Source organism: Phoca vitulina, unplaced genomic scaffold (genome assembly GCF_004348235.1).
Source record: "Phoca vitulina isolate PV1807 unplaced genomic scaffold, GSC_HSeal_1.0 scaffold5, whole genome shotgun sequence".
Lineage (NCBI taxonomy): Eukaryota > Metazoa > Chordata > Mammalia > Carnivora > Phocidae > Phoca > Phoca vitulina.
Genome location: NW_022589708.1, coordinates 58,347,425 through 58,375,096, shown reverse-complemented (window position 1 = coordinate 58,375,096; position 27,672 = coordinate 58,347,425). Strand labels below are relative to the sequence as shown.

The 27,672-nt window shown below is 36.2% G+C and overlaps 1 protein-coding gene across 3 annotated transcripts in view; it reads right to left on the bottom strand.

The window, feature by feature from the left end:
• Positions 1–27,672, bottom strand: part of FNDC3A (fibronectin type III domain containing 3A) — a 153,509-nt gene that overhangs the window by 16,454 nt on the left and 109,383 nt on the right. For all 3 annotated transcript variants that reach the window (XM_032403045.1, XM_032403046.1, XM_032403047.1), the window contains 11 exons: positions 22,317–22,376; positions 20,949–21,087; positions 17,305–17,358; positions 14,043–14,167; positions 13,506–13,680; positions 11,865–11,951; positions 4,666–4,804; positions 3,949–4,017; positions 2,785–2,903; positions 897–1,002; positions 634–809 (listed from right to left, as the gene is read on the bottom strand). In XM_032403045.1, coding sequence (XP_032258936.1) covers positions 634–809; positions 897–1,002; positions 2,785–2,903; positions 3,949–4,017; positions 4,666–4,804; positions 11,865–11,951; positions 13,506–13,680; positions 14,043–14,167; positions 17,305–17,358; positions 20,949–21,087; positions 22,317–22,376 — 1,249 coding nt within the window. The remainder of the gene's footprint in view (positions 1–633; positions 810–896; positions 1,003–2,784; positions 2,904–3,948; positions 4,018–4,665; positions 4,805–11,864; positions 11,952–13,505; positions 13,681–14,042; positions 14,168–17,304; positions 17,359–20,948; positions 21,088–22,316; positions 22,377–27,672) is intronic.

Below are 27,672 nucleotides of genomic sequence, written 5' to 3'. Positions count from 1 at the left end.
AGCCAGAAATGCTTAAAATAATAAGTTTTTTTCCTTAGGAAGTAACGAATTACAATTAGTAGCCAACTGAAAGTAAATGCTGCATATAACCAGTCTTAAAAAAACTTGATTAGTCTAAGTATTTCATCTTATAGTCTTATTTCTACTCTTAAACTTACTAAGTATAACCTACTAGCACCACCTGAAAGGCAAACTTCAGCCCAGCTGAAGTCCAGAGTGTCACAAATTATAAGTGGCACTTGAAAATATTGAGATTCTAGAACAATTAAGTTATCGTATACACTGACCTCTCTCTTACTGATACAGGCTTCCTGAAAACTGTAAAATTTGGGGGCACCTGGGTGGCTCAGTTGATTTCAGCTCAGGTCATGATCTCAGTGTCCTGGGATTGAGCTCCGTGCTCAGCATGCTCTGCTTGTCCTTCTCCCTCTGCCCTCCCCCGCTCTCTCTCTCTCTCCCTCTGCCCCTTCCCCCACGCACGCTCTCTCTCTCTCTAAAATAAATAAATCTTAACACACTCAAAAAAACCAAAACAAAAAACAACTGTAAACTTTGGAATCACATGTTGAAAGTAAAATGGCTAACTTATGAAATACCACTGTGATTATAACTCAGTCAGCAGAGTCTTCCTACCCCCATTTTGTTAGCTGCGTGCAGTCTGAAGCTGTAAGTCTTTCCAGGAAGAAGGCTGCTCACTGTACATTCTACTTCAGAACCTTGGTAAACTTCTCTCGGTTCATCTTTTTCTACAGGAGACATTTCCACACCATAACAGAAAATGGGTGATCCACCATCGACCAGAGGGGGTCCTAAAGGTGGAAAGATTTATGTAGTTTAACAAAAGGAATATATTTAGTACTAACTTAATTAAAATTTATTACCAAAATGGAAATTACCCCATCGTAACTGTATTTCTTTTGCTTTGGGTCTACCCTGTAATCTGGGAGGGAGGCATGGGCCAGGAGGCACAGCTGGAGTCTGCACAAGTAAAGATTCAGATACCTGCCAAAACAAAAGCAGTAACAAAACAAAAATGCCCCAACCAAATAATCAGACTGTTTTTGTTAAAGGAAAATAAAATGAACACAAAGACTGCACCAATAATTTGAAATTCTACTTGACTTTCAACTGAAAAGAAATAAAGTTCTAAATAAAATAAAAAGCCCAATTAAATTAAAACTCTAATTTTATAGAAACAAAGACACATACTATGTGACTATTATACACGAAGAAAGTTACCAGAAAAAAAACCCCCAAAACTCTTCCTTTTTTCTTTCTATAGTTAACAACAACAACAACAAAACAAACTTCAAGACAACCTAATGGACATTATTTTTGATCCTTTCCAAATGGGTCCACAAATCTCTTCTAAGGAAGGATGTTTTAACATTCTGTAAACACTGTTTGCCATGTTTTCAGGAGGTTTAGATTATTTTAGTTACTTTACTGTATACTGTATTTTTAACCTAAATACTAATATGTATATATAATCTTTCCTTTCCTCCTAAAAATAATTCAAAAATCAGGTAAGCTTTTCCAAGTATTTGGTATTATTTTAGTTTCTATGCTATTTAAAAAATATATATTAAGTTTTATTTTAAAAGACTTCTCTTAAAAATACTGACACACAGTGCCATATTCCTTATCTGCACTGTATTAATTTTCTTTCCAAGTATAAATAAAATATTTGATCACCTTATTCAGAAAGGTATCCTATACAGAATGCTATAATGCTGAATTAGAAAATTAGAGGCTTTTCTGGGGGCAGTGGATGCTTTTTTTTTATTATGTTATGTTAATCACCATACATTATATCATTAGTTTTTGATATAGTGTTCCATGATTCATTGTTTGCATATAACACCCAGTACTCCATTCAGTACATGCCCTCTTTAATACCCATCACCAGGCTAACCCATCCCCCCACACCCCTCCCCTCTAGAACCCTCAGTTTGTTTCTCAAGAGTCTGTAGTCTCTCATGGTTCGTCTCCCACTCTGATTGCCCCCCCTTCATTTTTCAGTGGATGCTTTTTTTAATCCGGGAAGATTTTATTAAATAAAATGAAGCAATTGGATCCCAAGCCTGCGGGCAGGACATGCACTCAGTTTCATAATATTCAAATTTTCAACACAATACTTATAAATTCATTTTTAAAAAGGTACCTTCAAAAAAACGAAGGTACCTCTATTGCATTAAATTCCATTTGAAAAATAGTAACAGTTCTTAATGCTCCATGAACCCATTCTTGGTTAAATTCATTAAAAAAAAAAATCACTCCTATTAAAAAATATACCTCTCCAGAACATTACATATATTTCATATATAATCAATGGCACACTAAGTCCATTTTGGTTAGTGGATATCTAATAGTAACTACCAACTTTTCTGCAATAAGTAAATATTAGAATCTGTGTTTAACAGTAAACGATATTTTATGGATTGTCCTGATACACATAATTTATGAAGCAATCAATCAGTCTACAATTATTTCTATTTCTGTTAGGTATGGTTATTGAACATCATCGTAAAATTTATCTTTATAAATTTTCCCACAACATTTTTGTGTATTTGCTTTTCCAAAGCTAAACACCAACCAGACGATACATATTCTCTGAATACGGACTTTCAGCCAAGTACTATTTTAAAAATTCTGGTCACTATAAAATTAATCACCTGGGTTACAGAAATTACTTTGGATACATTTCAAATTTTGAGGTGGCATCTGGTGATCCCATCTTAATAGACCCAAACTTGAAAAAAAAAATCTACATGTAAGTATTACCGCACTCTGTCCTCCATCACTGATGCAGTAAACTCGTAAACGGTAGAAACAACCTGGATTCAGTCGATCACAAAGATGTTCTCTAGCAGCTCCACTGTATATCATATCCCATTTGTTTCCTGTTAAGGTGAAGAATTATGTTCATGTTCAATCAGTTACAAGGTAATGTTTAACGTTCTGGTATCACGGACACGGCAGGTATCCTAGCTTCACTAAGTGGTTATGTAATTTGTCAGAAACAATTTAAGCTTGCTTCGAGTTTCCTGGAGATGATCTAATTTTCTTTATGTTACAGCTTCCTAGACAAATCTGCATGGTTTTGTTGAAATGAAATATCTCTGTAACTCTGTACAAACTTTGGCTTACGTTCATAATTTGCTTTTAATTAAGCATTTTAAATGTGTTTACTGGTCCAGTAATAACATTATAACACACAAAGAGTAGAAAGAACCAATACCATAGGAAGTTTAGCCTTAATTAGAAGACATTCTTATTATTTTGCAGGAAACAGGTCATTGCATAGAAATAAAGACTGTTAAATGTGTGATTCAAAAATAAAGTTCACGAGGCACAGAGGATATTAATAAAACTAGTACAATGTAAGTTAAATTTTACAAGATATTTTTTCTCTGATACATCTGGTTATAAATCTAACTGAATAAACCTTCAGAAGACTTTAGATATACTGGAACTGAGCAATGCAAACAAATGAGAAAGGAAATAAAATGTAAATGTAAATTTAACAATATAGGTTTACAGCAGTCTTACATTTGATTCACTATATTTCTAGAGATTATAACTTAAAGTGGATCGTAACAGGCAAAATACTAACTGCTATAAACAAAGGAAAAAATGAAAAGTGAAAGAAAAGAGATCATATAAAATGTAAAGTCATGAAGAAGAGAGGCAGACTGGTATAAATCTATTAATTTCTTTCTTTTTTTAAAGATTTTATTTATTTGTCAGAGAGAGAGAGAGAGAGCACAAGCAGGGGGAGCAGCAGGCAGAGGGAGAGGGAGAAGCAGGTTCCCTGCTGAGCAAGGAGCCTGATGTGGGGCTTGATCCCAGGACCCTGGGATCATGACCTGAGCTGAAGGCAGACGCTTAACCGACTGAGCCACCCAGGCATCCCTAAATCTATTAATTTTTAATAGTTATTCTTACCATTAGAACCTTCTGCCATCTCCACTACATACTTATTGATGGCTGCACCTCCATTGTCTTTTGGTGGGTCTATCCAAAGAAGTAAAAGTTGGTATTAGGCAACATACATACAATTAAACAGTGACAGAAATCCTAATAAACAGATTACCAAACCTAAGATTGTTTAAAAAATAAAAAGAATCGCCTGCAATGTTTTTTTAATTAATACTAGCATTTCAAGTGGTGTATAAACAGGTGTTCAATAAGTGTGTTTTATTTTTTTCAAGTTTTATTTATTTAAGCAATCTCCACACTCAATTGTGGGGCTCAAATTCACGACCCGAGAGATCAAGAGTTGCATGCTCTTCTGACTAAGCTGGCCAGGCACCTCAACAAATGTTTGTTTTAAGTGAATAAGTGATTTTCATTTCTCATGAGAGCTAGGATAACCCAGGTGACTTTAGCTATAATTTCAGTAATCATTCATTTCACACAGTGCTACCTCTGCTCATAGTCTTACTGCAGATCCCAAGTTCTTCCTGTATCAAATTATGAACTCTGTATTTGTGTGAGTGCAGTTTTCCACAAAAAAGATCCTCAAACAATGAATGATTCTCACATTTCCTATTGAACTTGCTTGAGCTAACAAATGTACCCAACTATCCTAAGAATTATCTTAATATTCAAATCATTTTAATCAAATACAAAAGTAATGATGTACAAATATGCATATCTTACCCCAAGTTATTTTAAAACTGTGTGAATGTATCTTTCCTTTAACTGAAGGCTTCACAGGTACTCCTGGTTTATCAGGGCATGTAGTAAATTCTACTACTTCACTTGGATTACTTTTACCTTCTGAGTTGTAAGCAATAACCTGTGGCATAAAATAACCAAAGACATAAAACAATTAATATTTGATACCTAATGATAATGGCTTAATGAACAAAGTGATGAGAGATAAATAAGCTCAATCAAATGATAAAGTAAGTTTTCAGATTGTGATGGCTTGTTTATGTGAGAATTGCTTGTCTTCAACAAGGACTGTGCATATATGAAGAATATTTAGGTATAATCCCGTTAGAGTCAGTTCTGGGAATACAAGTTTAAGTCTAACATTTTGATACTAACCAAGAGTCATCACAGGAGTAAGCTATAACCCGATGATACTTGATAGGCTTTGGGCTTGATTTATTTATTCTTTTACCATTCTTTGGGTTTTAAAAAGACGTCTACAAATTCTTTGAACTTCCTTTATTCAGATAAAGGCAAATTCCTCTTCCCTTTGAATTGTTCTTAATAACTTGCTTCCAATACAATGTAACAGAAATGAGAGTGTGTAGCTTCCCTCCAGAGAAACTCATTTGGTGAGGAACTGAAGCTTCTGACCAAGAGAGAGAACTGAGGGCTGACAACCACTTGAGTGAATCTGGAAGCAAATCCTCCAGCCCCAGTCAAGCCTTCAGATGACTATAGCCCTAGCTGGCATCTTGACTGCAACCTCACATAAACCCTGCATGAGAATCACCCAGCTAAGCCAGTCCTGAATTCCTGACCCACAGACCCTGTGAGAAACTTAATGCTTGTTTTTTCAAACTATTAAGTTGCACAGCAATAAACATAATTCATATCTAAGTATTTTTATATTTGACTTTAGAAATTCAATATATATATTTTACCTTATGTCTTCTACTGAACTTAAAGCTCCTAAAGTCAAATATCCAACTTGATATGATTTTCTCTTTTCTAAACCTGCTCCACCTTTGCTCTTCCTCATCAGCAAAAAGTACCATCATCTACCTAGTTGCTCAAGTCAAAAATCTAAGAAACATCCTTAATTCTTCCTTCTCTAAACCTACAACTTAAATCTATTAGCAAATCCTGTCAACTCTACCTCCACTTTTCTGTTTTCTGCTACTACTACCACGTTAGTCAAGGCTTCTTTTATTCTATCTTTTCTGAATGACTACAATATACTACTAACTAGTTTCCTAGCTTCCACTCCTTCTCTCAACCCTATCCATTTTCTACACAACTGCCAAAGGGACTTTATTACTTCTTATCTTAGAATCTTCCAACAGCTTCTTATTTTACTCAAAATAACATCTAAATTATGGCCTATAATACCCTATGTGATTTCACCCCTGACTACCTCCACTTTACGGTCTTTTGCATTAGCAGTTATTTCCCCTGCCTAAAATGTTCTTTCTGCTCTTGACATGCTAACTCCTTCTTGTTATTCAGATATAAGTGTCATTTCCAAAAATACTTCTTGACTACCCAGACATTCTGTCACCTCACCCTAATTTGATTAATCCACATAGCACTTATTACCATCTGCTATTTGCTTGTTTACTATCTATTCCCCCAACTAGAATATTAGTTATTTTGATTACTGTTGTATTCTTAGTGTTTAGAACCGTGCTTTATTATAGAATAGATGCTCAATAATTATAGGATGAATGGATGATTCATAGACAAGGCCCATTATGATATGACATGATAATATACACAAGGATCTAAGTAAATCTACCCCCAAATAACTCATGCAGCCCATGAGAAACTCAGTAAAATTCGGTTCAATTGTTCAGTTTTGCTCAGGCTTCCTCAGTCCTCCCATGCACTAAAATGGATTTTATTTGCTGCTTTACAAATTGACTACAAAGAGGGTCAAAACACTTCTCAATGTGGTACACAGTGTTTACTTAAACCTAAAACTAGAAGAAACTATTAAAGTAAGAACAGACTCCCTAAAAGCCAGAAAGATCCACTAACTATATTTTTAAGACTATATATTTTGGCACTGCCTCCTTTTACTTCAGTTAGCCATAAAGGTTATAAAGCCATATGGTTATCTCCCCACCCCCACAATTTTATAAATAATAAAAAACATTCATTCAGTTCCCCACCACAGAGGGAGCACTGTGCTAGGAACTCCAGATGTGGTGCACTCTTTATCTTCAACAAGTTTAGAATCTTTATGCAGAAAACAGGCAAGATACTAATCAAAAGATTTAGGCAATAGAAGAAAGATTACTAAGGCATAAAATGGTCCTTTTTTGAAAAGGCGATTGGAAGTGTTACGGGGTCTTCATGGGCAAGAGCAGTAAAAGGGCAAGCTTGGGTAAGAGAGAGAACAGAAAGCCCTGGGTATAGAGCAGAAACGAATAGTAAATAGTGAGCTCTGCTCAGGGAAAAATAATCAACCTGGTGAGATAGCCAATTCAAGTAAGGTTTAAGTTTAAAAGTTTTAAAACTAAATGCGTCAGAATATAAAAAATCTTATGTGAAACTAAGGAAATTTTTTAGAGGGAAAGCTGTATTTCAGAAAGATTAATCTAGGTATAAAATAGAACTTAGAAGCTAATTAGAAGGTAAGAGAACAGACTGATAACAGCACAGAACAGATTTGGACATTTAGTATTCTTCAAAACAAAAATGATACCTGATAGAAGGCAAAGAGATGATGTATCCAAAGGAGAAAGGGACATAATAAGAACTTAGGACTAACTTGGGCACACTTAGATTAGGGCAAAGGAAAAAGGAAGACATCATAAAATGACACTGGACAAGATGAGGAGGAGGAAGGGAACATGTTTATGTACTTTTTCATTGATCCTGACATATAAGTGTATAAGTGAATTTCAAAGATGGAAGATAAGAGAAGTTGATGGATCCAGATACTAACTGATTGATTTCTCTCCACCTGTAAAAAGACCTCAAAAATAAGTAACAAGCCGCAGTGAAAGTATTTAAGGGTTCTCAGCTCAAGGTACTCAGAACTTGATCTTTAGAAGCCTTGCTGCTTGAAAAAACACTTTTTAGGAACTTTAGGAAATAAGACATCAACCTCCTAGTGGCCCAGAGTCATAGGGACTGGCCACTAGCCTCTGAAGCCTTTAATAATAAGAAATATTATAATTAATAATAATTATAATTTTAAATTTGGACAACAGGTCTTAGCCCAGCTTCCAATGAACCATTTGATGGAATCAGCATTGTATGCTTGTTAACACCACTCTGAATTTTAAACGATTTTAAGAATTTTGGCTGCTTTCTTATGCTTTTCTTTTTCTTTTATCCTTTAAATTTTTTCATTGTTCCAACTTTTTAGTATTTTGAGTGTCCTAGGATTGTCTGTAGTGTAGAAACTAGAACTTTGGCATTTGGTAAACTTGGTCATATTAGAATTTTATGTTAATCATATCCTTATTGTTTCTTTACAAACAGTAATACACTATCTAGTCACTGCTTTCTGGGTTATAATATTTTGCTGCTTTTTCTTAGTATTCTAATATTTCTTTAGTGTTAAGACTTTATTTTGATATGGTTTGCTTGAAAGAGGAGTCTGCAATGTCAAACTAGAAAAGAAAGACTGAGACAGCAATAGGATTTAATTCAAAAGCCTCTCACCTGGCACCCCGCATAAGTCAGATTCAAAATGTCTGAGCCTCTAGAAGACTTCACACACTCATCATTTTCTATTTCCTAATATTTTTTTCCTCCTCTAGATCAGTGGTTCTCAAATTTCAGCAAGGCTCAGACTCACTTGGAGAGTCTGCTGAAACACAGATTGCTAGGTCTTATCCCGGAATTTTTGATTCAGTAGAACTGAGGGGCCCAGAAAATTTACATTTCTTTTTTTTTTTTTTTTAAAGATTTTATTTACGTATTTGACAGAAAGAGACACAGCGAGAGAGGGAATACAAGCAGGGGGAATGCAAGAGGGAGAAGCAGGCCCCCCGCGGAGCAGGGAGCTCGATGTGGGGCTCGATTCCAGGACCCCGGGATCATGACCTGAGCCGAAGGCAGATGCTCAACAAGATGCGGGGCTCCATCCCAGGACCCTGGAATCATGATCTGAGCCGAACGCAGAAGCTCAACGACTGAGCCACCCAGGCGCCCCGCGAAAATTTACATTTCTAACAAGTTCCCAGGTAATGCTGATAGAATGGTCTGGTGATCACACTTGGGGAACTACTGGTGATAAGAACTTGGGGGTTCTTATGACTATTTAAATTTATTATTTAGGGGCACCTGGGTGGCTCAGTCGTTAAGCATCTGCCTTCGGCTCAGGTCATGATCTCAGGGTCTTGGGAATCGAGTCCCGCATCGGGCTCCCTGCTCAGCAGGAAGCCTGCTTCTCCCTCTCCCATTCCCCCTGCTTGTGTTCCCTCTTTTGCTGTGTCTCTGTCAAATAAATAAATAAAATCTTTAAAAAAAATTATTATTTAATAAGCCTTTATATAATCCCTTCTTATAAGCCAGTGATTTGTTACAAGGTTGTTTAGAGACACTATTTTCCTATCCCCTCTCTAGTTACTTGGGGGTACTTTTTGTAAAAACCTATTGTCTCCTTGGAGATTCTGATTATATACCCTGCAATTTGAATGTGACTGCCACAGTGAAACAATGTTAAATAAAAATTTGTAATTTTTTAAAATAGTGGATCATGAGAAATTTAACTCCCATATGTGTAAACAAGATTTTTGTCTCTATGTGGCAATAACACCATGGTGTTACATGATAGAAGAATTCTAAGAATTTTAATAAACTTACCAAATTATAAAGATCTTAACATTTTCCCCTTAGAAAATGTTAATCATTTTCTAATCATTACTGAATAATCATAACAATAATCATTACTGAAGCAAAATATAATCCAACATCATCATAAGAGGAAAACCGAATGAATGTACTTACTCTTAGGTATTTTATAAATCTTGTAAATATGAAAACTCTATTTGGAAATTAAAATCACTCAGTGTTATCGTGAGTTTTAAAAATGAAGCTAATATATAAGACAAAGCATAATAAATATAATTATTATGCTCTCCATAATCAAATTTCTCATTATTAAAAATTTTCTAAGGTTCTCAAGGAATAAAATTTATCTTTGCTTTTTAATAGTGAAAACAATTTACAGTGGCTTCTATCATTTATTTGAAATGATTTGATTAAACAAACACTAACAGGAAAATTCAAATGTTGAATTTATCAACTAATAAGCATTTTGTTGTATTTTTAGAAAAACTTCTGCACAAAAATGTAGGCTGGCTTATATTAACTGGTATATTAACTAATTCAAACCCTGTCTCCAAGAACTAGCAATGTATATCCCTGATCAAGTCAGAGTTAAAATACTCTGAGAATGGAGGCTATACTATGAAAGATACAGAATTTCAGGAATCTCCATAGTAGATGAATTTTCAAAGCTTGCTACTTACTGCTTCAAGTGAGTAAGAATGATATGTATAGTCTCCATGCCTCAAGCAAGCAATAAATGACATGTAGAGTCTCTCTGCTTTACACCTGAAATAATTCAGTGTAAAGGCCAAGAGGTGGGTAAAACAAGGCAAGTATCTGTGCTAGGGGATAGGTGGGTTGGCTGGAGGCAGGCAGCATTTGCCTAGTAGGAACTCAAACACCCTGAATAGAACTTTATGGGAGGGGAGGAATTTGTTCCACAAACTAAATATAATGAACATAACTGGGGCAAAGTTTCTTGCTGATGACGAAGGGAGCTAGAAATGAGAAAAAGGAGAAAACTAGAATTAACCTGTGGTATTGGATTAAAATTGGAGGTACGTGGTGTAAACTCATGGTTTAAAAAAATATATACATAGAAATACAGATGTAAATGTATTTGTGCATATAAATTTTGTGTGTGTGTACGCACACATAAATAACATACATACATACATATAGTTCATAGCTCTGTCCACTGAGAGGGTGTCCAGGAGTAGCAAAACTGTTACAGCAATTAAAGTATACTTAATTCCCAGATTTTGGCTTCTAAATACCATTGTCCACTAAAAGGACCCAAGTGCTTTGAGAAATAAACCAATCCCAAGGCTGAAGAAGGGAAAGTACACGATGAGACTGGAATATCATGTGCCAGAAAGGAAAGGCTCAAAGAATGATGGGGGGGCACATTTCAAAAGGATCTGAAAGCCAGCCTGAAGGGGCTCCTAAATCTGAAACAATCTGAGTCTCACAACTGATAATCATAGTAACAAAAATAACCCACTCAGTAAATAGGAATCCATGAGTTCATACTAACATAAATGAGAAAAGAAAGCTTTTCTTTATAGTATAATGCCAACTAATAAATGTAGAAGGAATGACAATATTAAAAAAATCACCACTTGGCAACTTTAATCAATAATAATTGACTCAGGCAAGAATTATCAACGGGTGTTAAAACTAACAGGTGAAAGTTTGACAAAAACCAAGATGTTTACATAGTATTTACAAAATACTTATTACAAAGGGAAAAAGAAAACCTTACAGTGAAGAAACATGGTAGAAATAATCTTCATCAAGTGACTACCAGTAATGAGACAAACTGAAATTGTGCACCATTTGATATAATGTACTTAGAAAATAAAAGCATTACTTTTTCAGATATCGCGGACGAAAAAGCATATTCTGAATGTGTTTAACAACATCCACATTTTAGAAGATGTTTGTTCACATTATACAAATAAAAGTCCCATAAAACATTAAAATTGATTTGAATTTAAATATATATACAGTTTGACAATGTTACATAGTAAGAAAGTAAAGCAGTAATCCTCACTGAAAGGCCAAAACTATTTTAATTTAATTTTTAAAATTTTTATGTATTTTTGAGAGCGAGCGAGAGAGTGAGCAACTGACCATGAGTGGAGAGAGGCAGAGGGAGAGAGAGAATCCTAAGCAGGCTCCACACCCAGTGCGAGGAGCGTGATGCAGGGCTCAGTCTCACAATCCTGTTATCATAACCTGAGCCGAAATCAAGATTTGGATGCCCAACTGACTGAACCACCCAGGCGCCCCAAGGCCAAAACTATTTTAGATTTAAAACCAAGGAGTAAGGTTTGTACTTAGCTTTAAAACAACTGGAACAACAACAAGAACAACATATAAATCTTTTAAGGGCTTTCAAAGCTTACCTTAAATTTATACTTTGTACTACGTCTGAGATTCTTTACTGTGTAAGCAAGGTCTTCTCCATCATATTTAGGCTTAAAACCGTATCCCTGGAAAGGGAAAATAAGCCTTTCTTAGATGTCTAACAGCAGAAATATGGGGAATAACAAACATGTAAAAAGACCCAGGTCTTTTTCATCTTCTACTGTGTACAAGGTGATTAATGCTCCGTTAAGTGTAATCCTCACCTTGATACTTCTATCTTGAATGGACAGATCCAGAAATGCTAATGAATGTTTGTAGGGGGATGGAGAACTCATCCTCCATAAATACAGTAACGAAGAGAAGATATTTGTGTTGACGGTAAAGTCAGTCAATGGTAACTTCACCATCAGTAAGCATATCTCTAACAGAATTTCCTAGACAGATGTTGCAAGAGCTAAACAGAACTATAACCATTTAACATATTTAACTTGCCCTGTGCTTAAGTAAATAAATAAATGGTTGGCTGTGCTGGCAGGTAGGCATGCCACTTAGATATTGGATTGCTATTTATAGCTCCAGGGACAATGCCTCACTACTTTACCAATTTTTTTTTAAAAGTTGATATATAATTCACATACTGTAAAATTCCCATTTTAAAGTATGAAATTCAGTCATTTATAGTGTATTCACAAGGTTGTGCAACCATCATTGAATTCCTAATTCGACAATGAAGCCTGTACTTTATTTTTTGGTTAGCAGTCACTTCCCCTCTTTTCTCATCCACTAATATACTTTCTGTCTCTATGGATTTGCCTATATCCATAAGAAATGGAATTACATAATATGTGGTCTTTTGTGACTGGGTTCTTTTACTTAGCATAATGTTTTCAAGGTACATTCATGTCGTTACATGTGTCAATACTCCATTCCTTTATATGGCTCAATGATATTCCACTGTATGGATATACCACGCTTTGTTTATCCATTCATCAATTAATGGACATTTGGGTTGTTTCCACTTTTTGGCTATTATGAATAATGCTATGAACATTCATGTACAAATTTCTGTATGAACATGTGTTTTCAATTCTCCTGGATATATAGCTGGGAGTAGACCAATACTATTTTTAACTCAAATGGCTTTAAAGTAGCTCTGAAAAGCTATGAAACTATATAGAACTAACAGAAGACACTCTAATTCATGTTAGTTCTGTTCTAGCTCACAGGAGACAAGCTACTGAAAACCTGATTCTGGCAGCACTATATAGTGTCATGTGAAGCTCTTCATACCTTCTGTGGTGCTTGGAAAAGCAGTGTATGAACAAAGCTGGAAAAGATGGACATATTATTTCCTTATTTTTTCGAGCTGCTTAGGCTAAAAGGCTGTGGTGATCTTCCCCTCTATTTTCTCTAAAACATATATATTTAAAATGCAGTCTATGCTATTTCTAGGCACAAATGTATACAAACACACATAAAAAACAAAACCCCCTCCTACACATCAAGAAAATAAAAGACTGAATTCTTCCTCACTCCCAATTCCTCCTAAATGATAACCAACCAAGGACTCAAAGGATCTGGGGAAGGATCTAACTATTGCGGCACTATTTACTTATAAGGATTGATGTTACCTGAAATAGGTTTTAAACACTCTACTTAAAATACATATTCATACTTACTGAGGTTTCTTCCTCCATCTCTAAAATGTAAGAAATTCCTTCATCTGATGGTGTTCCTGAGGGCTTACTCCATTGTAAGGATAACCAAGTAACACCAGCCTTAGTTAATACAGGACTTGCTGGCATAGAAGGGGCACAGCCTGAAGTGTAATATAAGACTTCTTCACTAAAACCACTGTTGAAACAAATGGTTTTTAAGAACGAATGAAAAAGAGTTGGTTTTATAGCTAAAGAACTCAATTTGATAAATGACATTTTTTGAAAGTGACAATTTTTGATAACTAATTATAATCCAAATAATATATCCTGGAGTTAATATTTTTATGATAACCAGATCAGAAACCTAAAAGTGAATTAGTATTCTTTTAAAACTGCAATTTATGTAACTAACATCTCTTATAGCTTTTGCTGGGCTAGTAACACATCTTTACTATATCAACATAAACTAAAGCAGAATTTTTAGTGGATAATTTGGACTCTGCATAATTTATATAAGTGAAGCTGACTAAATATTATTTACATTAAAATGTATCTTACCTTGTGCCATACTCATTTTTGGCTGACAGTCTAAATTTACAACCCATTGCTGGTGACAGTTTAGTAATTTTAAATTGCTTCTGTAAGCCCATATAACACTGACAAAATTCTCCATTTCCTTTTCCCTAAAAAAAATGGCTGATTATTATATATCACGTACATTATTGTAAAAAGATAAATCCACATTAATTCCTGCTTGATGAATAATAACATATTAGCTAGTGTACATTAAAAGTCATCTTTGTTACATGAATCATGGATCTCAAGAGAAAGTAGAGACAACACACATCTTTTAAATGATACTTACTGTTCATTAAATGCAGAATTTACAAAGTAGGTGTTTTTGTATACCTTCTTAAACTAAGTACCCTGTTGGTAAATCTCTGGCTTTAGTAAAATAAACTCTTTCCAGGTATGGACCCCACAATCTCTATGGGGGGGAGAGTGGTAGTAGTGGAAATAGGGTGATCTTTGATATACACAACTGGCAGTGTTTCTCAATCTATGAAAAGTTCTACACAAACAGTTTTAAGAAAAGGTCCCTAACTGATCCCCAAACCTCCACCTTAACAGCTGCTTACCTATAAAATAAAGATTTTGGAACCACAACTGCCTATGTTTAACAATGAAGGAAAATAAGCAGAGAGAAAAACCCAATTGCAGGCAAAAGAAAGGGAGAGAGAAAAGTGTGCAGCTCAGGACAACTAAAGAGTTTTAGAAATTTAGGATGCTACATAAAATGGACAAGTTTCTTATTCTCCATCCAAACTTTTCTTTATTGTGTTCGTAGAGGTAAATTATGGTTTTAGGGTGACTTCTGCTTCAAAGAAAACCTTCAGTCTGTATCTGGCTGCTTTACTACACTTTCCTGTTTTAATGGTGTTCACAGTTGATTCTACTGAGTTCTCTAAATAGAAAGTTGTATCATCTCTAAATAATGATAATTTTGCCCCCCAGCTCAGCCACTATTTGGCTGTACCTCTTGTTTTAGTTCCAAATCATACTGCATTAATGTTAAATAAAGGTGGGAATAACTGACAACCTTGACTTGTTTCTGCTTTGACTAGAAATGCTTTTATTGTTTAGTGATGGTACTTCACTTAATACAAAAATAACTATCAGATAAGGAATTATCTTCCTATCCCTAATTTGAGTTTTAACTAAGTGCTAAATTTTATCAAATATCTTTTCATAATTTATCAACATGTTTTTTCGTCTAAATTACTATGACAGATTTCCTAGTTCTAAATTCTCTTAAAACTTCTGGCATAAACCTACTTGTTTGTGCCTCATTACTCTTTTAATATAGGCATACCTTGTTTTATTGCACTTCAATCTACTGTGCTTCAAAGATAGTGTTTTTACAAAGTCTGGCTTGTGGCAACCTGCATCAAGCAGGTCTGCTGGTGCCATTTCTCCAATAGCATCTGCTCACTTTGTGACTCTGTGTCACGTTTTGGTAGTTCTCATAATATTTCAAACTTTTTCATTATTATTATATTGTTACGGTGATTCATGGAAGAGGCCAAAATATCGACATTAAGAGGAGTTTGGCAGAAGTTGATTCCAACCCTCGTGGATGACTTCAAGGGTTCCAAGACTTCAGTAGAGGGAGTAACAGCAGATGCGGTGGAAACAGCAAGAGAACTAGAATTAGAAGTAGAGCCTGAAGATGTGACTGAATTGCTGCAATCTCATGATAAAACTTAAGTGGATGAAGGAAGAGTTGCTTCTTATGGATGAGCAAAGAAAGTGGTTTCTTGATATAGAATCTACTCCTGGTGAAGATGATGTGAAGATTGTTGAAATGACAACAAAGGATTTAGAATTTTATATAAACTTAATTGATAAAGCAGCAGCAGGGTTTGAGGGGATTGACTCCAGTTGTGATAGAAGTTTTAGTGTTGGTAAAATGCTATCAAACAGCATCTCATGTTACAGAGAAATGGTTCATGAAAGGAAGAGTCAATTGATGCAGCAAACTTCATCACTGTCTTTTTTTTTTTTTTAAGAAACTGACAAAGTCACCCCAACCTTCAGCAAGTACTACCCTGATCAGCCTGCAGCCATCATCATCAAGGTAAGACCCTCCACCAGCAAAAAGATTATGACTCACTGAAAGCTCAGATGATGGTTAGCATTTTTTAGCAATAAAGTATTTTTAAATTACGGTATGTACATTTTTTTTTTTTTTAAAACAATGCCATTGTACTTTTAATAGACTACAAATACAGTGTGATATATAACTTTTATGTGCACTGGGAAACCAAAAAATTCCTATGACTTGCTTTGAGATATTTGCTTTATTGTGGTTGCCTGGAACTGAACTTGCAATATCTCCAAGGTATGCGTATATACTGCTGAATTCCCAAATTATCAATGGAATTTCTTCTACTCCCTCTGGCCACTCCTCTTAGCTGTGGTATAAGCAGTACGGCAAGAGAGAACATAATAAATGACAGAAAACAAAATACTAAATAATAAAGCTCAGTATGCTTGCTGTGGTAGGCTGAATAATGGCCCCCAAAGATATCCAAGTCCTAAACCCTGGAACCTATGAATGTTACTCTATTCAGGGACTGTACAGATGTTATTAAGTTAAAGCTCTTTAGATGGAGAGATTATCCTGGATTATCTAAGTGGACCTTAAATGGAATTACAAGTGTCCTTTTTAGAGGGAAAAAGACGTGAAGACAAGGGGAAAAAGGCCACGTGATAACGGCAGCAGGGGTAGAAAAGGCCATCTGATGCAGCCATGGATTCATGGTAATGACCTGGTAATGACAAGAGCCTCCAGAAGCTGGAAAAGTCAGGAGAATGGATTCTCCTCTAGAGTCCCTGGAAGCAGCATGGCTATAATGACACCCTGATTTTGGCCCAGTGAGAGCCATATTGGATTTCTGGCTTCCGGAATTATAGGAGAGTGTGTGTTGTTTTAAACCATTAGGTTTGTGGCAATTTGTTAAAGTAGCCATAGTAAAAAGTTACACTTGCTTTTAAGGCTGATGTGAAAAAAAAATTCCTTCATCAAGGTAATTACCCAAGTGAAAACTTTGAGGGGTTTAAGTCAAAAACAAAAAACAAAACAAAACATAGGGAGGTCCAGTCTGTAATGTTTTCTAAGAACACCATTAATTCACTCATGCACCACCAAATCATTCATAATGTTTTTAAAGAGGAAAATACTATTAAAACAAATTATTTCTGCTTGAGGATATATACACGTAATTTTCTCCTAATTTAAAAGATTCAATTTACTTACCTCATCCCATTCTAAAATAAAGCTTTGGATTTTAGAACCATTGTCACTAGGTGCCTAAAAGAAATACCCAAAAAAAAAAAAAAAAGTACCAATTAGTACTTTTGTAAGAGATACTGTGTGAGGATCGAATCTGAGGAATCAATTGTGTTGCAGATGTTCTCTGTGGCTTAACTCTGGAAAAACTGCACAGAGAATACAGATATATATATATATATTATATAACCCCACAATCCTTTTAAATGCAAGGAAAGAAAACAAAGCAAGAGTCTGTTCAAGTTGTTCTGAACACTGAACAATCTCTTGTAGCAAGAACGATCTTAACTTTTATAATCCATTAAAAAAATCACTTTGCCTTTTGTCGGAAGGTTTTATCAGCTTTAAGTTCCTAGGATCGATCCTGTCATTTTCATTAAAATTCACCTTATAATCTAAAAGTAATACTGTGTGATACACTAGAGAATGAAAGAACCAGGATGCTTAGAAGAACTTCAAGAGGTCACACTGTCTGGATCTTTGCTTCTAGACACAATGTGCCCATTACCTAAGATTGCTCATTCAACAATCTGTTAATCTTCAGTGGTGAAAATTTCAGTCTCCCTTAGCATTTTATTCTAGTATTTAATCACTCCAGAAGTCAAGAATTTCAACCTTATTTCTACTTGAATTTTCTACCATTTCAACTTGTTTCCTCTTTAGTCCTCACTTCAGATGCAGAACAATGGATCTCTACTCCCCTTATAATAGCTTCATCCATTTGAAGACAACTGACTCTAAGACTCCTTTTATCAAAATTAAATAATCTTAACTTTTAAAATTATTCTCCAGAGAATTCCTATAATTCTCTGGACTCTATCTGGTTTTTATATAATATTGCCAACCATGGTTTTTTTTTTTTTTTTTAAGATTTATTTATTTATTTGAGAGAGGGAGTGAAAGAGAGAGAGTGAGCGAGCATGAGTGGGGGGAGGGGCAGAGGAGAGGGAGAAGCAGACTCCCCGCTGAGCAGGGAGCCTGATGCGGGGACTCAATTCCCAGACTCCAGGATCATGACCTGAGCCGAAGCAGACACTTAACCGACTGAGCCACCCAGGCGCCCCTACTGCCAACCATGTTAAGAGCACTCAAGAATGGTCAAGTTTTTAATAAAGAATCTTTTATACCATGGAGGTCCAAATGATTTGTTGAACATTAACACAGATGTACTTAAAAATTGTAATTTTTAACTGGTGAACATGACCAGAATTTGCTCTGTAAGTTACAGGCGTGGCAGTTAAAAGTGATGACAGTATGGATGGGGCAGAAAAAGAAACCTTGGGAAATTCAACTCAAACAGCAAAGGAAGAGAATCCCAAGGTGGAGAAGATTGCAAATCTCAGCAAGAAGTGTGTGGTATAAAAATACATTTCCCCATAATTAATGCCTCCAGATTGCTCTAGTCTAGTTGCTAAGGTCGCACATTTATTTTGCTTAATTTTTTCTACTTTATTTTGTGAGGCTTTTCAAGTCAAGGAAATGGATTCTCCTCAACTCCCTGGAAGAAGCATGGCTATGGTGACACCTTCAACAACCTGTGACCATTTCTCCAAGTTAGAGGGGAAACTATTATGTGTAAAGTGTTCTTCACCTTATCTCATTTAATCCTCAAATCAACTCTTTGTAGTACTATTATCCAAACTATACAAAAGAGGAAATGGAGGCTTTAAGGAACCCAAATAAGTTGCCCCACATCAGTCATTAAGAGTGGAGCAGAGCTGAATTTGCTCTGACACAAAACCAGTGTTCCTACCCAGCAGTATTCCAGAAGCTGAGCAACAAGAGGTCTGGTGGATACTAGTAATTATAAGAGGGTAAAAGACCAACTTCAGTTAGCTTTTTATCATCACCGTGCACTGGCAACTCTAAACAATGTCAGCTGATAAAATACTTCTCTCAACTGCTACCCCACTTGCCACCCATGCTATGATTCTCATGCCATGTTAACCCCCAAGTAATACTTTCAGATTATATGAGGCAGTAGGGTCAAAGGATCTGATATTTAAGTCATAAACTACATTAAGCCAGTTTTCTTCAATTTTAACATTAAATAGCAACAACAGTTATCATGCTTATTATGTTCCAGGCATTGTGCTATGGGCTATACAGATATTATCTGATAATCCTCCCCACAACTCTGAGATATATAATACTATCCCCAGTAACAGTAAAAATGATTATCTCTTTCCCCAACCATGCTATTACTCTGCATATACAGGACCATTTCTAGAAGAGCATAAGCCTGGGTAACCTGTGTAGGCAACTAAGAGACCTAGGGCCTAAGGGCACTGTTTGTATCTTACAGACTTGTTGGGATATTGTTAAAGACAAATTTCAAAATTCAATGTTATTTTATCTTCAGAGTAAAGAGCAGTACACCCTGTTGAAATCTCAAACTAAATGAAGGGCACTAAGCTGCTACCTTAACTGCCCTACCAATAAAATGCTACTCTAAGCGACATGAAATAATATTAGTCATACTTATCACATACAAAAATGTATGTATGTACATACTTGTCTGATTTACATGTGCTAACAGTACTTTTTAACTGCATAAAGCATCTAATTATCCTCAGAAGAACTAGGGACTAATAAGCCCCAAACCAGCTTCCAGAAAGAAAGCTAGGCCCTGAGTTTTGCTCTTGGCCTAAGAGTAGATAATTAAATCAAGACTAGTAGTTATTTTCTTACTAAAAATTAACGGTTGCTAGGAGGGGTAGTACTCCCTTCTAGGGGCTGTTTAGAAATTTTGTTGGGGGTGTTTCTGACCATCACAATAATGGCAGGGGGAGGAAAAGCTGACTTTTATGGGTGGGGATCAAAGATGCTAACAATTTTGCACAGTGTGGGACAATCAATACAAAGAAGAATTTTTCTCTTTCTCTAGGACTTTTGAATGTCCTCCTGGACATTCATGTAGGTGAAATATCTGTTTATAATTATCAGAGCCTAAAACCTAATTCCATTTTACAAGGTATTTTTTCTATAGTTTTAAGTTACTGGATTTTTCCAAAATGTAACTACTCTGCAATTTGAGAAAGACTGTACTTAATTTGTTCAGAAATTTACCAAGATTCATGTATCATTTCAGTAATTCATGTCTCCAATGACAATGCTGTCTGTGCTATCTGAATTATCAATTCTATCTGTGGTGTCTGTCCATTTTATTGTATCTTCTTGTGCAGCTGGGGCACAAACATTTACATATTAGCATACATATTATTCTATTAAAAGAGTAATGGAATATTGCTTTAAGATATCATATTTATATTTCTAAAACTATGAGTCTAGTTATTATGAACCCCATTTTATGATAAAATTCAGGATATAAAGGCATTGTAATGAACTTGAGAAGCACTGCTGAGACTCTGTTATCCCATGTCCAGTATAATAAGGACTGCTAATTATGTATCAGTCTTCTCTGCTATATTTACATATAGTAAGAAAAATCACTAAGAGTATTATTTCAAGATTTAATATATATAAAGAAGAAGAACAAGTTAGCTTAAAGTTCTTTTTTGTCTCCAAACAAGAACAACTGAAATTTAATACTAGTGGGGGGAGGAGGGAGTAAATGTCCAGTTGGAAAATACTCTAAAGAATATTCTTACCTTCCATTGCAAAGTGAGTGAATTTTTGGTCCTATTGGCTATCCTGGGTGGATTAGGTATGTCAGGTTCACAGCTTAAGGTGGTAAAGCTTTCAGCTTCTGAAGGAGTGCCCCTCATGGAATTGTATTCTGCCTGGACTCTATGGCGATAAAATAAATAGTTTTAATCAGCAGAATTGTTGTAACTAACTCAGTTAGTTGGCTAACTCAGTTGGTAGAATATGTGACTCTTGATCTCTAGGTTGGGATTTCAAGCCCCATGTTGCGTGTAGAGATTACTTAAAAATAAAGTCTTTAAAAGAAAAAAAAATATGCGCATCAAAGTAAAGGATGGCTCTTAAAAAAAGAAATATAGGCTAGACCAGTGGCTTTCATCCTTTTTTTTTTTTTTGACTATAACACAAAGTAAGAAATACATCTTAAGTTGTGACAACTGTCTGTGTGATATGTACTTGCTCACACACACACACACACACACAAGAAAGAAAAGTGTCCTGAAACAATATCCCTAAGGGTAATATACAGATACCTTCTATACCATTTGATTATTTAATTAAAAAAATGCTGAATATAACTCATAAAATTTCATGATTTAATAATGGTTGTAGTCCACAGTTTGAATAGTGCTAAGTTGGACAATACTTCGGCTTCATCCACAGAAAGTGTAATTGAAGACTTAATAGTTTAATAGGATTAATCCCAACCACAGATCGAGGTGACTCACCAAATATAGATTAATGAGTCCCAGCTGGGGAGGCTTTAGTATGTAAAATGTAGGTAAATTATAATAGAACTATGCAGAATAAAACAGTATCTAAGTTACTTCTCAGTTAAATGTTGTGAATTTTTTTTAAGATTTTATTTTTAAGTAATCTCTACACCCAATGTGGGGCTTAAACTCATAACCCCAAGATCAAGAGTTGCATGCTCTACTGACTGAGCCAGCCAGGCACCCCTAAGTGCTGTGAAATTTTTAATTTAATATCCCAAACTCTTTCTAGAACATGATGTAGTAAAAATACATTAAGTACAAACCAACTATTATTAATGCTTCTGTTTTGGGAAAATTTCAAGAGCAGGGAGTTTTCCATATGTTAAATTAGATATGCAGACATATTATACTTATTATCTGTATATTCATTCCAATCCCAAGGTCCTACAAACAGGATGATTGACCCTTCAACATAACATTTTAGTTAAATGTTTTTGGTTTTTTTTTGGGACTGTGTTGGTAATTGTACCAAAAGCAAAACCAAAGTCCACAAATTCATGTTTTTAAAATTATATTCCAGGCTTTTAATGAAATTATTAAAAAAAACCACCTATGCTCTACTCGATCATATTACGGCAACATGTAGGAACTCCTTACCTTGCATGGTAATCTGTAGCTGGTTTGAGATCATTTAAAGTGACACTTGTTTCTTCTCCTCTGGGGTAAAAAAAGGAACATTTCACGGTCTGATAAACAAGCATTTCCGGAGGATTTACATTATGTACACTTCAGTTTGTGGCAGTTTATGAAATTATACTGCTTTTTACTTTACCAATTGTAACCATATTCAGATTCCACCAATATGGAATTTGTGTAATAAGGTTATGTGCCAAACTTAAGTTATGTACCTGCATACCACTTTAAAACAGAAAGGTGTCCACACAGTGGGTGCAGAGAGGAATTAAGATGGTGGAAAGTAGGGGGCCCTAAGCTTGCCTCGTCCCTCCAATACAGCTAGATAAGTATCAAATCATTCTAAACACCCAAGAAATCAATCTGAGGACTGAGAGAACAAAGCTGCATGTCTACGGGTAGAAAAACGGCCACCTTGTGGAAGGTAGGAGCTGTGGAGAGTTGATTTGGGGAGAGAACAGATGTGGGTGCTGTGGAGGGGCAGAAGACCTGATCATGGAGAGGGGAGTGAGAGAGAGAGAGAGAGAAAGAGAGAGAGAGAAAGTGAAGCAGCAGGCAGGGGACTGCACAAGAAAAAAATCTTCAGAGAGGGGCTGACTATGGCAAATTTTTATAAGCAGCAGAGCTCAAAGTCTTAAGTTTTACAAGTCCGTGCCATTGTCGGGGTTGTGCCTGGCAGGCTTAGCGGTGCTCTGGTGGGGAAGGAATGCAGAGACCCGGGAGCAGGCAGTGTGGTCTGAGGATCCCCTGGGTCACACAGGGAAAAACAGTTCCCCTTTTTGGAGTACATTTGGGAATGGTGGATGGCTGCTCTCGGGGACAAAAGAACTGGCAGCACCAATGTGCATCCCTGTTCACTAGCATGGGAATACAGACACTGGCTGAGGGCAGCAAACCTTGGTGCTGCTTTTTGCTGCACTTTACCATAAACTCTGAACCACTGTGCAGTTGTGCGACTGCGTTTCTGGGACAAACTGGCACTGACCACAGTGTGGCGAGACTCTCCCCTAGAGGATCAGCAAGAGTACATAAAATTGGGAGTTTTGAAACCCAGCCTCGTGCCTGAGATAAAACACAGGAGTACTGTGCCACCTGGCAGAGACCTGACAGAAGCTGGGGACACAAGAGGGGTGATTGTTTACTCTTCTGAGAGGGCTTCCTGAAGATTGGCAGGCACGAACTCCCCAGTCCGGGGAGGAGAGCAGGGCAACACCATTTCCCCCACACCCATCAGCACTGAGCAACACAGCACCTCCCTGCCCCCATAATGGAGGCTGGAGCTGTTTACACCAACCCCTCCCGCCTGCCCGCCCCGCCGGTACCCTGCAGGTGCATCCCTCCAGAAGACCAGAACAAACCCCTCACACGCACCAAGTGTCCTGATCATAGAGTGCTGCAAAGCTTCAGCTCTAGGGGAAGTAGGATCTAGGATCTTATTTATTTATTTATTTATTTATTTATTCTTTCTTTCTTTTTCTTTCTTTCTCTCTCTCTCTTTCCTTTCTTTCTTTCTTTCTCTCTCTTTCCTTTCTTTCTTTCTCTCTCTTTCCTTTCTTTCTTTCTTTCTCTCTTTCCTTTCTTTCTTTCTCTCTCTCTCTTTCCTTTCTTTCTTTCTTTCCTTCATTCCTTCCTTCTCTCTCTCTCTCTCTCTCCTCCCTCCCTTCCTTCCTCTTGGATCTAGCTTCTTTTAACAAGCAGACCAAGACACACCTAGTTAAAACCTGCCATATAGTGGACAAGGTCCAAACACCACCCACTGCAGGCAAGGAGAAACTCTGCAGACGACTGACCTGAGGGAAGGAGCAGCCAAAACAAAACAGCAGAGTGCACACTCTGAAACACCTCCTAAATCACCAGGCCCAAGACAGTATAGGACCTCTTTTTTTTTTAACCTCTTCTTAATACAGCCATTACTCTCAGGAGCAGGAGTATAACTAAATCACCCCCAAAAAACAGTGACCTAGACAAAATGACAAGACAGAGGAATTCATCCCAAAAGAAAGAACAGGAAGAAGTTAACAGCCAGTGACTTAATCAATAGAGATATAAATAAGATGCCTGAATAAGAATTTAAAACAACAACAACAACAACAACACCAATTTAAAACAACAATTATAAGGACACTAGCTGGGCTTGAGAAAAGCATAGAAGATACTAGAGAATCCCTTACTGCAGAGATAAAAGAACTAAAAACTTGTCAGGCCAAAATAAAAAATGCTATAACCAAGAGGCAAAACCGACTGGATGCAATGATAACAAGGATGGACGAAGCAGAGGATACAGACATAGAAGACAAAATTATGGAAAATAATGAAGCTGAAGAGGGAAATAAAGGTATAGGATCACAAATGTAGAGTTAGGGTACTCAGTGGCCCCTTAAAACATACTAACATTTGATCACAGGAGTCCCAGAAGAAGAAAGAAAAAGGGGCAGAAGGTTTTATTTGAGCAAATTACAGCTGAAAACTTCCTTAATCTGGGGGAAGGAAACAGACATTGAAATCCAAGAAGCACAGAGAACTCCCATTAAATTCAACAAAAGCCAGCCATTACTAAGGCATATCATAGTCAAATTCACAAAAAACACAGACAAGGAAAGAATCCTAAAAGCAGCAAGGGAAAAAAAGTCCTTAACCTACAAGGGAAGACAGACAGGGTTGCAGCAGATCAGGTTTGCAGTGACCTGTCCACAGAAATTTAGCAGGCCAGAAGAGAATGGCAGGATATATTCAACATGCTGAATGGGAAAAAATGCAGTCAAGAATACTTGATCCAGCAAGGCTGTCATTCACAATAGAAGGAGAGATAAAGAATTTGCCAGACAAAAACGAAAAGAGTTCGTGACCACTAAACCAATCCTGCAAGAGATATTAAAGAGGACTCTTTGAATGGGGAATAAAAGACCAAAAACAACAAAGTCTACAAAGGAACAGAGAACATCACCAGAACACCAACTTTACAGGTAACCCAATGGCACCTAAATTCCTATCTATCAATAATCACTCTGAATGTAAATGGACTAAATGCTCCAATCAAAAGACATAGGGTACCAGAATGGATAAAAAAGTAAGATCCATCTATATGCTGCCTACAAGACACTCATTTTAGACCTAAGACAGCTGCAGATTGAAAGTGAGGGGATGGAGAACCATCTATCATGCTAATGGACACCAAAAAAAAAAAAAAAAAAAAAAAAAAAAAAAAAATGGCAAAACAACAATATTTTGAACCAAAGACTGTAATAAGAGATGAAGGGCATTATATCATAATTAAGGGGTCTATTCATCAAGAAGATCTAACATTGTAAATATTTCTGCCCCCAACTTGGGAACACCCAAATATATAAATCAATAACAAACTTAAAGAAACTCATTGATATTACAATAATAGTAGGGGACTTTAACACCCCACTTACAAAGGGACAGATCATCTAAGCAGAAGATCAACAAGGAAACAAGGGCTTTGAATGACATACTGGACCAGATGGACTTAACAGACACATTCAGAGCATTTCATCCTAAAGCAGTAGAATACACATTGAAGTGCACATGGAACATTCTTCAGAAAACATCACATACTGGGTCACAAATCAGGCCTCAGCTGTTACAAAAAGACTGGGATCATACCATGCATATTTTCAGACCACAGTGCTATGAAACTTGAGGTCAAACACAAGAAAAAATTTGGAAAGATCACAAATACATGGAGGTTGAAGAATATCCAACGAAAGAATAAATGGGTTAACTAGAAAATTAAAGAAGAAATTAAAAAACTTCAATGAAATGAAATGAAAATGAAAACATGACAGTCCAAAACCTTTAGGATGCAGCAAAGGTGATCCAAAGAGGACCTAAGAGGGTCCTTGCAATATAGGCCTACCTCAAAAAGCAAGAAAAGTCTCAGATACACAACCTAACCTTATACCTAAAAGAGCCAGAAAAGGAACAGCAGATAAAGCCTAAAGCCAGCAGAAGGAAAATAATAAAAATTAGAGCAGAAATAAACAATACAAAAACAAGCAAACAAAAAAACCCAGTAGAACAGATCAACGAAACTAAGAGCTGGTTCTTTGAAAGAATTAATAAAATTGATAAACTGCTAGGCCAGACTTACAAAAAGAAAAGAGAAAAGGACCCAAATAATAAAATCACAAATGAAACAGGAGAGATCACAACTGACAGCACATACAATTATAAGAGAATATTATGAAAAATTATATGCCATCAAACAAGGCAATCAAAGAAAAGGACAAATTCCTAGAAACATACAAACTACCAAAACTAAAAGAGGAGGAAATAGAGAATTTGAACAGACCCATAACCAGCAAGGAAATTGAATCAGTAACCAAAAATCTCCCAACAAACAAAAGCCCAGGGCCAGATGGCTTCCCAAGGGAATTCTACCAGACATTTAAAGAAGAGTTAATACCCAATTCTCACAAATTTCTGTTCCAAAAAAAAAGAAATGGAAGGAAAACTTCCAAACTCATTCTATGAGTCTAGCATTACCTTGATTCCCAAACCAAAGGCCCCACTGAAAAGGAGAATTACAGGCCAATACCCCTCATGAACATGGATGCAAAAAAATCCCAACAAGAGAAATTCAACATTGAAAAAACTGAAATCCATGATCAAGTGGGATTTATTCCTGGGCTGCAGGGAGTGGTTCAATATTAAAAAACCAATCAAGGTGATACACCACGTTAATAAAAGGAAGGATAAGAATCATATGATTCTCGCAATAGATGCAGAAAAAGCATGTGACAAAATACAGCATCCATTCTTGATAAAAACCCTTAACAAAGTAGGTATAGATGGAACATATCTCAACATCATAAAGGCCATATATGAAAGACCCACAGCTAATATCCTCAACGGGGAAAAACTGAGAGCTTTTCCTCTATAGTCCTGAACAAGACAGGGATGTCCACTCTCTCCATTACTATTTAACATGGTACTGGAAGTCTTAGCCCCAGCAATCAGACAAAAAGAAAGAAAAGGCATCCAAATCGGAAGAAGTCAAACTTTCACTATTTGCATCTGACACGATACTCTATGTAGAAAACCCAAAAGACTCCACCAAAAAATTGAAAATGAATTCAGCGAAGCTGCAGAATATAAAATCAATGTACAGAAAGTTTTTGCATTTCTATTCACCAATAATGAAGCAGGAGAAAAAGAAATCAAGGGATTGATCCCATTTACAACTGCACCAAAAAATGTAAGATACCTAGGAATAAACCTAACCCAAGAGGTAAAAGATCTGTACTCTGAAAACTATGAAAGAAATTGAAGAGGACACAAAGAAATGGAAAAAACA